The sequence below is a fragment of the Denticeps clupeoides genome, chromosome 8 (genome assembly GCF_900700375.1).
Source record: "Denticeps clupeoides chromosome 8, fDenClu1.1, whole genome shotgun sequence".
In the NCBI taxonomy this organism is placed as follows: Eukaryota; Metazoa; Chordata; class Actinopteri; order Clupeiformes; family Denticipitidae; genus Denticeps; species Denticeps clupeoides.
The window spans coordinates 14,203,657-14,218,906 of record NC_041714.1 but is presented as its reverse complement, the minus strand read 5'-3'; the positions used below and the strand labels follow the sequence as shown (position 1 = coordinate 14,218,906).

Here is a 15,250-nt window from a genome sequence, read left to right as displayed (position 1 = left end):
AACAAACGACTAACAGTCATTTTGGACCAATTACTTTTGGAAGGGTCATCCAGTGCCAACCTGAGCACGTGTTCTGCTCATCACACACCTGCAGACTGTGGAGGGGGTGCACAGGTTACTGCAGCTCTGTCCTCCAACAGCTTTAAAATGAGGTAAAAGTGCATATGCATCTTTTCTCAATGCAGCTATTATACAGTTACTTTTTTGCCTTAAAGTCAAGATGGGTTGATTAAATGGGCAATTTAAGGAAGAAAAAAAAAAAAAAAAAGTAATGAAACCAAGTTACCTGCATTAACAAGTGCATTTCCTACATTGTAACATCCACTCCACAAATATAAAATGTAAAACCAAACATGTACAGGATTTTGCATTAAGGTTTCAAAAAAAAAAAAAAAAAAAAAAAAAAAAAAAAAAAAAAAAAAAAAAGGTTTAAATGAAGACCTACCCTGCTGTTTCCATACATGAAGAGCTATATACACTCAGGAGGATAGTGCACGGTGGAATAAAGACACATTTAACAGAGAAGAAGCGCCGTGGGGTTGATCAAGTCTGCGCCAGGTACAAGTGTAGGCTGCGGCACCCGAGCCGGTAGCTGCCAGGCGGGAGAGGACACGGGTGCAGCAGGCGAAGTAAGAGCGCGTCCTCATCCGCCCGTCTGGCACAGCTTATTACTACTGTTCAGGGCCGGTTGTCATATTGCTTCCGGAAGTGTGTACGTGTGTGTAAATATTGTGCGTTTCAGTCACTTTTGTTGCCAAGCCGACACACTCCACCCTCGATGGCCAGCGAGTGTCCGGCCACGGTTCCGGGAGGCAGTCTGGAGATGTGAGTCTGTGTGACAGGGACAGAGGGAGAACGTGAGAAGGTTAAAGGTCAAGGAGCAACAAACAGCTGTGTGTCAAGAGGGGAGGATTCGTCCAGGGGATCAGGAGTCGCCTCAGCTCCTTCGCCTGCCCAATCAGCCCGGGGCCCGGCGCGAGACAGATCAGAGAGGTGACTGCTAGACGCCAGCCCTGGACCAAAGGGGCAGCAGCTGTCACTGGCATGGGACGATGGCCAGCAAGGGGCCCGGACACACATGGCAGCACTCAGGGCTAAATTACAGCCGGTGCCCCGTCTCAGAAAGTGGCCTGAAGCTGGGGCCGTTTAAGAGCCTAACGAGGCAGAGGGGGGGGAGGAGAAGAAAACTAAACTGGTCACATGTGAAACATATCAGAGGATAAAAACGCCTTATTGTCTGTCTCTGTTTCACACACACACGGTTATACAAACAACTTAAAGGAACATGGATTTCACCACAGCCATTTTATCCAGCTTTGATCACTTGTCTGATCTGTAAATTCCAAAGCCAATTCAAGGGCAAAGCTGCAACATCACAAACATGAGCTTCAAACCAAGAGCCCAGGCGAGCGCCTTGACCCGAAGTTTGCCGGGCAAACGTGGAGCGTTGCAAAAAAAAAAAACAAAAAAAAAAAAACAATGGAGCATTTATCCTTGCCAGTCAGATGACGAGGCAGCGTGAAACAAAGTGTCCTAATCGATTACTCTCGACAGCTCGCCCCCAAACTGTTCTCCTGCTGCTTCTGCTCCTACAGGAACCCACAGAACTGCAGCACGTTAACCAATGACCAACTGGGGTCTCAGATGCTTGTATAAAAAAAAGAGAAATGACAAAGAAAATAAGTGTTACAAGAGCAAGACCAAACACCTGCATCTACACACAAAGTATGAGGCAACAGGGTAGGTGTCTGGCTTCTTGCACCTGTGAGAGAACATTTATAAAAAAAAAAAATAAAAAAAAAAAAGCAGATAAGATCTGAACTGTTTTGGCAACTTGATTTCACAAACGCAGACATTCCAGATTCTCAAGTGGACTAATTTAAAATACAAAAAGCTCCCTAAAGTCCTGAAAACTTAAGGGAAATAAAAAAAGATTTTTTTTAATTAATCAGTTTGATGGGGAAAAAAAAAAAAAAAAAAAAAAAAAAAAAAAACTGTTGGTTGGTAAGAAGTCACTTCAGATTTTGACACTACTCTTCACAACTTTAATGTTGGGAAAATATGGACAGATGTGGCAAAAGAAAAGTACTAAGATCAATGGCACTAAAGTAAATGTCTGTTTATCGTCAATAAACAAAATTGTCAGGGTGACAATAAGAGCGGGTTTGATCACGTAACGTCCAGCCACAGTGAGTGGGGATGTGAGGCTGTGTGTGGGTTGACAGCTGAACGACTTCATTACATTTAAGAGCAGGTGTGTGTGTGTGTGTGTGTGCGTGCTGGATTGCCCAATGCAGTGGTTCGGCTTTGATGTTGACCTTTAACACCAGTTTGGTACAATTACGTTAGGGCCTCGGCCATTGTCAGAAGTGTTGAAAAATTTGCACCTTTTCAGATGCAAAAAAAAAACCCCAAAAAAACCAACAACAACCCAGAAGTAGGAGGGGCAAGTGGGAGGGGTAATGAGCAAACGATTAGAAATAGTCTAGGGTATCTAAAAACACACGTGGCTGCCACCCTCAGCGGCGCAGTAAGGACGGTGCTAATTAAACGCAATGCACGGTAAAAGCGCTACAAGTGAAAACGACTAGACTCCGGGCCGGTCCCAGCACCTGTTCCATAGTTCACATCCAAGTCAGAAACAGATGTATGGGTTTGGTTATGGCACAAACCCGGTATTTTATTTTACTTTATATGTTAGTAAAACCCTTTTACACCCTTTACACAGCCCTGACTATAAAATCTGAAGGATGTGAATAAGTGCAGCTGTGTTCTACATTTTGCGATAAATGTTAAAATGATGAGTTTATCTGGAATGCTCAAACTGGAAGGACCAGAAAATTAACATTTCTGGGAAAAAAAAAAAAAAAAATTAAAAAAAATAAAAATCGATATTGGTTATTATGGGATGATTTTAGAATTTAATTTTTTTTTTGCCACATCGCCCAGCCCTACTTGAAATATTCTGTTAAACTTAATGTTAGGGGCGGTTGCTTTTTTGTAGAGCTTAATAGGAGTGTTCTGGTTTTATTATCCATTTTAATACATTTGCACCTAGCTGGAAAGCTGGTAGCTTTTGGAACTTTGATAGACCCAAAGCTAAAAGGACTGTCGTTGCATGTACAAATGTGCATTTAACTCGTTCAGGTCCAGACCAGCGTTCATTTTTCATCTCCTGTTTGCAGCATTCCTCTCTTGAAGCTTGATGTCTTGGCAACTGCGCCGAATCAACAAGCAGGTAAGCGTTTGGTTTAATTTGGCCCCCACGCTCCCTCCACTCGAACATGCAGTCAGACATAGCAACCGCACCAAACACGGCAACGCGCATTACGGGGTTTAACAGCGGCGTTCTGAGGAGATGTGAGCCTGCAGCATCAGACGGTGCCAGCAGAGCTTCAGACTGGGATAACCACCACCCACCGCTACAGCACCGCCAGGCAAACGCACCTATAAACCCAGGCCTGAAACTGCAGCAAATCAAAGCACCGCCCTTTAATGAGCCACGAACGGCGAATATTACCCAACGGGCTTGCGGGAGTGACGAGTGATGAGGAGAGCTGGGATGGATTACAGGCAGTGTCTGGATAGGCAATCCTGGTTGGTTAGAAGATTTCGCAGGTAATTTGGGCATTACTACTGAAGAAAGGACGGGACGGGCAGGCGTACGAAAGAGAAACCGAGAGGTGGCCCCGTCTACCTGACCGTTCAAGAGCTTACACAGGAGGAATGGCAGGAATGCTTGTGAAATAGAGGAGGGCCACGTACAGTGCCATTCTATTCAAAAGGGCCCTAGTCAGCCCTTTACCACCTGCTGCAGAAAGGCTCTCGTCCATTTATAGGCAGAACAAGGGCAACACACAAATTCTAACTCTGTAAGCGGAGATGCACCAAACTGTTGCAAAATGGGGTGAAACAACCCACAGTCCCTCAGATCTATAAGCGAGGCAGCATTGCGACAGCAGAGGCACGGACTGGCACCGATGAGACGCTGTGTTCACATTCAGCCAGTGTACAGCGTGGAGGGGGGGGCTGAGGGAAAGAAGGAGAGTAAAGGGGAGGATATGCGAGTGAGGGAGAGATGGAGTCGCATTGCTGGCTGGGCAATGGTGGTAAAGCTGGGGGTGGTTGTTGTGGCAGCGAAGGAACATTTCAGCGACGGCCTAATCAATGCCAGTCCACGCCGGCTCATCGCTGCGGTGTGCCTTTTCCCCCCATCCCTGTGCCATAAAAATACATTAGCAGTTAGGCCTGCATGGTATAAACGGTGTGCAATATACATTATGATTTTAAAAACCACTTGCATTCCTGGAGGGTCCGCATGATGAGATATGAACAAGCATAGTGTTATTTAAATATTTTTCATATAAACTACAGCTGGGGCAGTGGTGGCCTAGCAGTAAAGGAAGCGGCCCCGTAATCAGAAGGTTGCCGGTTCGAATCCCGATCCGCCAAGGTGCCACTGAGGTGCCACTGAGCAAAGCACCGTCCCCACACACTGCTCCCCGGGTGCTTGTCATGGCTGCCCACTGCTCACTCAGGGTGATGGGTTAAATGCAGAGGACAAATTTCACTGTGTGCTGTGCTGCCGTGTATCACATGTGACAAATCACTTCACTTTCGAAGAGAGAAAATCCAAACCTTTTTTTTTTTACATAATCAAAATCACTCACATCATACAAATAACTGGTATTTCACTGCCATTATGGGTGTGACAAAGTCTACTCTCAGTAGAATTGCCCAGATATTGTTTTATCTGGTATATAGTTATGCTATATGTTGATTTGTTTATTATTTATTTATTCATTTCATTTTCATTTACAGCATTTATCAGACGCTCTTATCCAGAGCGACTTACAATCAGTAGTTACAGGGACAGTCCCCCTGGAGCAACTTAGGGTTAAGTGTCTTGCTCAGGGACACAATGGTAGTAAGTGGGGTTTGAACCTGTGACTCTGTAGTCTTCTGGTTCATAGGCAAGTGTGTTACCCACTAGGCTACTACCATCCCATTATACTTCCTGCTGCAGTGACTTTGCTATGGACACATGCTACCCTTTCAAATTTAAACGATATACTGCAATATATACAGTCTACCGTCTATGGTTAAATTTATATCGCCATATGAATTTGATGCCATATCGTACAGCCCTACATGCAGTTATCCAATTTTACTTCCCGCTGACACGAGTGAGCAACAAAAGACATGACAGCGGACCCCGAAGTGACCATGCGCTCACCTTAAAAGTCGACGCAGCCTGGCAACCACTATTCATTTCACACGCCACATGTCAGCTCGCTCACTAAGACAGGGGGAACGCATCGGACGTCGGCAATATCAAACTCAGGAGACACTGCTGCACTGAAAAAATATTTCAAAACAGAGAATCATGCAATCTGACCCATGATTACAGAAACTGCTGCACTTCGAACCGTTTCCCCACTCCAATCGTTTGGCGGTCACAGACAAATAACTCTGTACTGCAGTGGACATTTTACACCATGGCTCAGAAGTGAAAGTTCATGTGACAGCTTGGTTTAGGTTGGAAATTCATTGGAAACATCTCACCTTGGCTTTGCTATCCTGAGCAGACATGTATCCAATACACATGCTCTCTGTGGTGTGACTCCACAGGAACTCCACTGGAAAGAAAAAACAAAACACTTGCATATATAACGTACACACAGGTACAGTCATTGACCATGCAATTTACATATTAGGGATGATGAATTCTGCTGTTCTTCAATCTATATTATGACCGGAAAACTTGTACTGAAGCCATTAGCAGTTATATGAGGTGTCCCTGTCCAGTTCAACTTCTACATTCTTCCACATTTGGCTAGAACAGATCAGCTCCTGGTAGTCAAGCCTCCATGAGGACCCTTGAATAAAACAATGACAATGTCAATGTGCCAATATGTTCTGCTGAACTTCAGAGTGTGTGCAAAACTGCATAGTACCACCTCACAAATGTTTCTAAATGTCTGGGGCCTCCTGGCTTTTCCTCCAAGTCATTTGTTTTTATGAACATTTTGTAGAACTGGCACTAATCAGGCCATAAGGTCTATTCAGAAAGAGTAGGCACTTTCTATGTTTATGCTGGAACAATTATTGCTTTATATCCAAGGTGTGTGGAAAATCAATCATCCTGTTCGCTAAAAGACGGGGAAACGTTTCAGCAGAACACAAGAACATCACCAAATCCCTCTCCACATGAGCCGTCAGAAACTACATTCACCGGTCTTAACAGGTATGGCAGCCAGCAGATGTGCAACACACACTTTTCTGCAGGAATCTGCTGACCGTGTTAGGAAAATCAAAAATAGGCTGAATACATAGTTTTATCAAAGCTGGATGAGTGGGTGGGAACCTGTGGGGTTGTGTTGGGAGAGTTTAAAGTTCAGCAATAGGACTTTACAGTCTCCTCAACTAACATATGGCGTTCCCCAGGGTTCCATTCTGGGACCGTTACTGTTCTCTCTGTATGTTACCTTTTGGATCCATATTTCAAAAATATGGCTTATCTTTTAATTAAATGCAGATGACTCCCAGATTTACTTGCCAGTGATTAAATCTCTACACACCAATCAGTGTCCTTAGCAAACGTCCACAATGTAAAAAACTATGGGTTATCCTTGACTCCAATTTATTCCTCGATTAACAGATCTTTAATAGAACTTATAAATGCAAACATTACTAAAAATAACCCACTTAATACCCCAGATCCAAATCAAACATGGTGCAAGCTTCCAAATGCCAGCATGCCCACCAGATCTGAACTAATTTAGTAATAGATCCATAAACCATGCTTGTGGCTTGGATGAAGGCAGTGAGGGTGCTCGTCTGTTAATTCACATTCTAAAAAAACTAAACAAAAAACAATAATTATTTAAATAACTAACTAAAAAAAAAAAAAAAAAAAAGGGAGCAGAAATTAGTTTAAATGTTTTGATGGGCTTTATTCTAGGTTCTAGGTAGATAACACTTACATACGCACATGCGTACACATTGCACAAAACAATACAAAAATATACACATACATTATAATTTTTTCTTTGTCTAGCCTTTAACAATCTCAGAGCATGCTCTTTGCTGACAAGTTAGGCCTCTTAGTTTTGTAAACTCAAAATTCTATAGATATCGAACGAGAATTGCTGGTGTCTTCCTCTTGTAAGTCGCTTTGGATAAAAGCGTCTGCTAAATAAAGTAAAGGCTCAAACCTGGGTCAGGGTTCTTTTTTACAAAACATTTTCTATGACGTTTCAATTTCTCTTAATTTTTATAACCCGAAAATTCTGTGCAAATGTGGAGGAAAAAAAAAACAAACAAAAAAAAAAAAAAAAAAAAAAAAAAAAAAACTTGACAACCCTAAAAAGCTGAACATAAGCAACAACATTTCCTCCTCCAAGTTCGAGCAAGCCCGAGTAAAATGGGCCCCATCAGGTTCAGGCATAACATGCTGCAGAGGTGCTGGAATAGGGAAGCAACAGACGCAGTACGTTGTAGTTGTAAGCATAGAAAAACATGCAGTCTTACGTGAAATAAGTTTAGAGTCACGTGTCCATGACGTTACAGGTTTATTTCGTATTCCAAAACTTTTCAAGGCCTGGAAAATACTCTTTCCAAATTCCATGACTTTTCCAGGTTTTTAATGACCGTACGAACTCTGCTAGGTAAGATCCACACACCTGGACTGGGTAACGGAAGGCTTTGGGTCAAGCTCTAGCATATCCCAGCAGAAGGATGTACATGGAAAAGCAGTGATATTTAAAAAAAAAAAAAAAAAAAAAAAAAAAAAAGGTTTTGTTTATGGACAGAAGCACACAAGGAGTAGTTGCTGGGTCTGGCTTGGAGAACACTGCTTGACATGATTTGTGGAACATGATGTGTGTGGACATGTTGGTGGAAAAAACAAATGTCCTTCTAAAACGTAAAAAAAATAAAAATAAATCAAACTTTTTGTTGTGGTGACATTTTGGTTGCTGAGATTAAATCTCGATGTAGGGTTAGAAGTAGTATAGAAAAGCAATTATGACCATATTTATACTAAAAAACATTGTTCATTTACTACCCCGGGTCTATGAAGATAAAAACACAAGAGTGCGTGAGTGTGTCTAACCTAATGTGTGAGCATCCTCCTGTGAGGTCTGGTCCTCCACACACTTGCAGCATCTCAGGACGATCACACCCCCCAACACACAGTCCTCAGTTACCAGGAAAGGTGAACCTGATAAAGAAAGCCCACAAAAAAAAAATCAATCAAACCTGGTCCTCTAAAACAAACAAATTAAATTGATTTCACGTGCACGGGTTCCGAGTGCTGTTACAAACGGAAAACGACTGATTTGATTAAAACCTTAACGTACACATAGGACAGTTATGTAAAATACCCTTTCACACATTTGCACGCCTGGAGCACAAACACAGATTAAGGCCAAGTTGTAAGTAGAAGCAGAGCCCCGCTGCAACGAAGCAGCCGGGCCGTGAGAAATGTAATCTTGTGTGAAAACAAGTACGATTTAACTGCATGCCGCGGCCAAGCCAAACAACGGCAAGTGTTTTTTTTCCTCTGCAAATGCTGATCCACAGACCAGATAATTTGGCCAATCTGAACAAATCTTGATTCAGGGTTCAAACGCCACCGTGGGGCCACGCTCCCAGGTGAGAGTTTAATAAAAGCACTGTTTATAGCACAACTGCTATAAAACGCTAAATGTGCGCTCAAGAAAAAGCCCTAAGCAGGCCCTAAAAATCCCTCGTTACCCATGCCCTTCACCTCTGAAAATAAGGCACATTAACCCGGGTGCTAAAGGTCCAGGTCACTGGGCAAGCGGCAAACTCTTTAACGCAGGTAGTTTTACTTCAAAGAAAGGAAATAAATAATAATAAAAATAAATTATTTAGCTACCTGCAAAAATTATTTCTAATCAGCTACAGAAAAAAAAAAAAAAAAAAGTTTATTATATATATATATATATATATATATATTTTATGCCACGCCCTTCTCCAAAACAGCCCCTTCTTGCCCAAGACGCAATTAAAGCTGCAGGTTTTCACCCTGGATGCAGTTCACACAAACCGATGGAATTTAACAAAACCCTTTTAAAATCACACACCTGCATGACTGTCTCTTACCCCACCACCACACCGATGCCAGGGCTGCGACTATTTCCTGGACTAGGCTTGATGAAAGAAAACGGCAGGAAAAAAAAAGATCATTTTTATTATTTCTATTTACAAGCGAATGCTTACAACAGGACGTCTGAAGAACGTTTGGAGGAACAGAGGATGGCTGGCACCAAAGAAATACTCATGGAAAGAAGGCTCCTCATGTGGACACAATACACACTCACAAATCAAGCCTCCTATCTACAGACAAGAAGCCTCATGCTAGAATGTACCGTCTGTGGGCAGAAGGAGGAACGTGGAGAACCCACATGAGTATGGGGGAGAACCCACTAATTAAAAAAAAAAACTTAATTCTGACTGTAGGGATGTGCCAGAGTTGTTATTAAAATCTTGATAGAAAAAAATTCAGCTTGTTCAAAATCTGATTCATATCTAGAAAAGCTGGCCTTGCAGAAAATGTTCAGGAACCTCCGGCGTGAAGCCAGCAAAGAGAAAAAACGGCTGAAAATGGAGCCAAGGAGGACAGCGAATGTCATGGTTTCACGTGATAATAAACTGTTTATTATATCTGGTGTCTATTGATTTCAGTCTGGCAATATCAGAAAAAAATTAAATTTTTCATCCAGAGTATATCATGATAATTTTTTTGCCATATCGCCCAACCCCACGTCACTTTGCACTTGAAAGAACACATGGTCGACTGGGAGTCATTTCGTGTCAAAACTACAAACATGTTCTAGTGCCCAAGCGTCCCAGTGTGACAGACGTCCGTGTCTTTAACTGGAACGCTGTGGACATTCGAACGAGGCCAAAACCACAAACTATTCCCACACGTCGCCCGGGGGATCCGTTTTCCCTCCCTGCTCTTAATCAAGGCGCGATCCGAGCGGCCACTCGCTTCCACGGCCCTGAGACGCAGAGCTGCGATGCACAGAGCACGCCGACCACTTCAGACAGCAAAGCATCTTCAAACAAACACCAGAAGAAGATTTAAAAAGCGTCTGAAAGTGACCGCGGGATGGAGACGGGAGTTCCTCCCCTCAGAATTCATGCGATGCCGCATCGTGCCGACGCAGTGGGCCGCGGGTCAAAAGATCCGCTATGCGGGCCATTCCCAGTCAGGCGAGCCGTTAGTGGCGTGTTTGTTCTTCATTTTAAAATCGCGGTTTGTCACTTCTCCCCCTCCGCGATGGTCCTCTGTTCTCCCCCGGTTCTACGTAAGCTCGTGCCGAGCGGCACACATGAAGAGGATGCGGCGTTGCTCACTGACGATAAACAGCGTTCTGGAATGATGCAAAATACGGAAACGCGTAGTAAACAGCATTTAACGGAGGTCTGGACATGTGGAAATGCTTCCCGCCGTTAACCAACACAAAGCCCATTTGTCTTTGAGTTATTTGAACTGAAAATACAGGATGACATTTACACAAAAAAAAAAAAAAAAAAGTGACCCAGTACACACTGAAGTCAAGAAGCTGACTCACAGAGGGCATGTGTTATCACTCAGATGAAAGCGATGCATTATGAGTATTATGTTAAAATAAAGTCAAGACAGAATGACTGGTTCGGTTTTTCTTTGGGTTGCGACTCAACGCATGAAAAATATGTTTACTGGCATGTGAAACCAAACAGGGTTGCGATGTCTCACTTTTTCCAACCATAGACCGCATTTATACAAGATTTTTCCCACATAAAAGAATACAACAACTAATAATCAATATCAAGTTTTCATACAATGCATCATACATTTGTGACATTTCACTGTTTTTGTGCCATTTTTCCTGTGCATTAATACAGTAATTAAAGAGCCAGTATTTAAAAAGCATGTCCAGAGTACGGATGCTCTACCAGGAGACAGACCAGTACATCAGGAGATGTGGAGGAGGCCGTAGGAGGGCAACAACCCAGCAGCAGGACCGCTACCTCCGGAGGAGGAACAGGGGGAGCCCTGCTAGAGCCCTGCAAAATGACCTCCAGCAGGCCACAAATGTGCATGTGTCTGCTCAGACGGTCAGAAACAGGCTCCATGAGGGTGGTATGAGAGGCTGATGTCCACAGGTGGGTGCTGTGCTTACAGCCAAACACCGTGCAGCACGTTTGCCATTTGCCAGAGAACACCAAGATTCGCCACTGTGCTCTTCACCAATGAAAGCTGGTTTAGCACACTGAGCACATGTGACAGACGTTACAGAGTCTGGTGACGCCGTGGAAAACGTTCTGCTGCCTGCAACATCCTCCAGCGTGACCGGTTTGGCAGTGAGTAAGTAATGGTGTGGTGTGGCATTTCTTTGGGGGGCTGCACAGTCCTCCATGTGCTCGCTACAGGAAGCCTGACCGCCATTAAGTACCAAGAGATTCTCAGACCCCATGTGTGAGTCTATATGCTGGTGCGATTGGCTCTGGGTTCTTCCTAATGCAAGACAATGCTAGACCTCATGTGGCTAGATTGTGTCAGCAGTACCTGCAGGACTAAGGCATTGATGCTATGGACTGGCCCAGACATGAATCCAATTCAGCACATCTGGGACATCACGTCTCGCTCCATCCACCAATGCCATGTTGCACCATAGACTGTCCAGGAGTTGGCGGATGCTTCAGTCCAGGTCTGGGAGGAGATCCCTCTGGAGACCATCTACCACCTCATCAGGAACATGCCCAGGCATTGTAGGGAGGTCATACGGTCACGTGGAGGCCACACACACACTACTGAGCCTCATTTTGACTTGTTTTAAGGACATTACACCAACATTGGATAAGCCTATAGTGTGTTAGTCCACTTTAAAGACTCCAAATCCAGACATCCATGGGTTTATTTTTGTGTGATTTTGTTGTCAGCACATCCAACTATGTGAAGAATAAAGAATATTTCATTCATTCAGATCTAGGATGTCATTCATACATACACATATATATACACACACACACACTGTATCTTCCCCTCACCTGGAGCCACCAAGTTGAATTGGCATATAGTCATGAGTGTGGTTGGGAACCGCAGAGTCAATTCTATATTATATTAATATGTATTGGACACTAGACGAGGTTTGAGTGCCTTTACTTACTGATGAACTTGGTCTGCATGGCCTCCAGCAGGGCCTGGTGCGCATCTTCTGCCTGCATGGCGGTCGAACACTCCCTGGCCAACATGGTCCGGACCAGGTGCTCCCCACAGCCTGCAAAAACAGAGTCATCAGCAGGCCACACACTGCAATTTTCACCCATTTTCCCTGGCATGAGCCTCTTAAGCAGGAAATGAAATCCTGCAGAAAGTTGCCACACATCCTTTGTGATCCTAGTGATGTTTAGTAAACAGACTGTCTGAACTCTCTCAATACTTTGCACATGACATTACACTACATAATATTACACTAAATTCAAATAATGTTAATAGCAATAGCAGTTATGTTCATAAATAAATAAATAAATAAATAAATAAATAAAACCCATTTCCTATGCTCAGGGTTCTTACACGTTTTTACAAAAGAATTTCCATGATTTTTCAATTAATCTAAGGCAACCTTTCATGACCATATGTTCTGAAATCTCTGTGTTAATGTGAGAAAAATAAAAGAAACTAATCTTATGGCATTCAAATTATTACTTTATATGTTTATTTTGTATTCCAAAACTTTAAGGTCTGGAAAGAGTCCCTTTTCAAATTCCATGACTTTTCCAGGTTTTTAATGACCGTAGGAACCCTGCATAATCCTCAAGGACAACTCTGCTTATACTGAAATCTACCAATGTGATAGTCCGCAAATGTCTAGTATGTCCAGAAATGCAACTGCTGGATGTTGAGTTGCATTGCAATGCACAACGTTGTCTGCACCCTTCCATTTTATAGACATTTGTTAAAACGCTTTCTTCACTTTTGCACACACGTGCAATGAAAGCTTCATCAGAAGTGAATAAAAATGACATAGCCCGAGTAGTTATCTAAATTCTAATTGTATGAACATACACCTAAGTAAATCTTCTTTAAAATCCAGGTTGAATGGATTAGTACGCAGAAACAGTACATGCAGTTTGAACACAGAATCCAAACAGGCTGGGAAACCTTGTGGGGAAAAGCCCAACAGTGGGAAGCAGGTTTGTGATGCATCAGACGATTGATTCCAGGACCGGTATGTATGCCACTATTGCGCCAGTACCGGGCTACTCCACGCTTTACATATATTCAGTGTATTTGGTGACAAAAAAAAAAAAAAGTATGAGCCTCTGACCCTTGGGGGCAGTGGTGGCCTAGCGGTTAAGGAAGCGGCCCCGTAATCAGAAGGTTGCCGGTTCGAATCCCAATCCGCCAAGGTGCCACTGAGCAAAGCACCGTACCCATACACTGCTCCCCGGGCGCCCGTCATGGCTGCCCACTGCACACTCAGGGTGATGGGTTAAAGGCAGAGGACAAATTTCACTGTGTGCATCGTGTGCTGTGCTGCTGTGTATCACATGTGACAATCACTACACTTTCTTCTTCAAGTATGAGTTGTACAAAAAGATCTCAAAAGATAAAATTTATCTGCAAAAGCACACCGTTACCATCTCAAACGCCGTGCAAGAAGCAGAAAAGTGTAACGCAGACGCTGACGTGTGCACGCGGTGTTGACTGCAACTGGCAGGCAGCGGGTTGGAGTTTCTTTACAATCTGCCACAACTTTCCTCCTGAAATAAAAGTTCATCTAGTTCATACTACATTGCCTCCGATCCGACGCTAAAGCAGGCCAGAAAAGAAAAGAAAAGACGTCTGGCAGGCGCTCCAAAAAAAAAAAAAAAAAAAAAAAAAAAAGTAGTGTTTCTGTAAACACAAACGCGGCGCTCGTGAAAATATCAGGTAACTACAACAGAGCCGTGTGCAGGTTCACCACCATGACAACTGGACGCCCGCGGTCGTTTTTCACGTTTTAACGAGAGCAGAATGGCAGGTTGGCTCCGGCGCTCGCCCTCTGCTTCTACGGAAAGCCCACAGGGCCTCCAAAAGAAAATGGGCATCGCGGGAGCGCCGTGGCTTTAATGAGGATGCCGCACAGAGGCAGCACTGCCAACTCAGTGAGGAGCAAAAGTATTAATGATGAAAACTTTTGTCATCCTTAGTAAACACAAAAACACGTGAGACACAAAGAGACGAAGAAAGAAAGAGGGGAGAGAAAAAAAAAAAAAAACGAGAAAGAAGCATGCATGTGGGGAGAGATCTCAAACAGAACCAACATGATGTTTTTCCTTCTTTCAATGGGAATGCCTTTTAAGTTGGGAAATGAAAAGCAGGTGCTACACACACACGCACACACTCCTCATAGGCATTTATGTTCAAAGAAAAAAAAAAAGCCACAGATTGAAAAGAATCAAAAAGAGGCGTGACAAGACAGAATCGTAGGGTCTTCCCACTTAAAAGACAAAACAGCAGCAAAGACAAATGACAGATGGGTTCCATGCTCACTACTTTTCTCGCACCATTTATATCCTCGGGATGTACAGAAATTGCATGCTAGTTATCTGTATGTTGGAGAGGAGGAACAAACTACTCAGAAAATGAAAATTGAATGAACTTTTGTAGGCATGATTGACAGCTCACACTCTCTCGGACTACTGCCCCATCATGACAGTAGGGCACATGCCCAGCGCAGCGTCCCTCTCCTCCATTTCCCTATATTCTCTACACTGCTGGTACCCCTTGTACACAGGGTGCCAGTGGACGTCACAGATGAGACCACGCCCACTGCAAAAAAAAAAAAAAAAAAAACGCCGATATCCTGATGATCAGCGCTTTCATTCTGATTGGGAAAGATAGTCACCACCTCCACCGTGACTGCTACATGTCCAGGTCCATTTCAGAACTACTAAATACATTTTTAAAAAATGTCTTCTTAAAAAAAAAAAAAAAAAAAAAAAAATCTCAAGGTCTCCCGTTCCCAGAGTTGACATGTACACCAGCATATAGCCATTTTTAAACCTTCCAAAACATACATTTAAAGCCATTTAAGTGTTGAGCCTGAAAGGGAAACGAACAGACGCCCATCCAGTCTTTGGGAGGATGAAGTTCTTTTTAGAAGCTGGAGCAAAAAAAAAAAAAAAAATACAGAAAAAGCATTCGGCAGCACTGCACCACGGACCTGCCAATGTGAAAGGATGG

The 15,250-nt window shown here is 43.3% G+C and overlaps 1 protein-coding gene across 4 annotated transcripts in view; it reads right to left on the bottom strand.

Moving 5' to 3' along the window:
• Positions 1-391: 391 nt before the first annotated feature.
• Positions 392-15,250, bottom strand: part of tasp1 (taspase, threonine aspartase, 1) — a 28,482-nt gene continuing 13,623 nt past the window's right edge. For 2 of the 4 annotated variants that reach the window (XM_028989159.1, XM_028989161.1), the window contains exons 10-13: positions 12,189-12,299; positions 8,117-8,224; positions 5,566-5,639; positions 393-831 (exon numbers count right to left, since the gene is read on the bottom strand). In XM_028989159.1, coding sequence (XP_028844992.1) covers positions 739-831; positions 5,566-5,639; positions 8,117-8,224; positions 12,189-12,299 — 386 coding nt within the window. In that variant the 3' untranslated portion in view covers positions 393-738. Of the gene's footprint in view, positions 832-5,565; positions 5,640-8,116; positions 8,225-12,188; positions 12,300-15,250 lie in introns of all 4 variants that reach the window. The other 2 variants (XR_003750535.1, XM_028989162.1) reach the window with 2 other exon arrangements.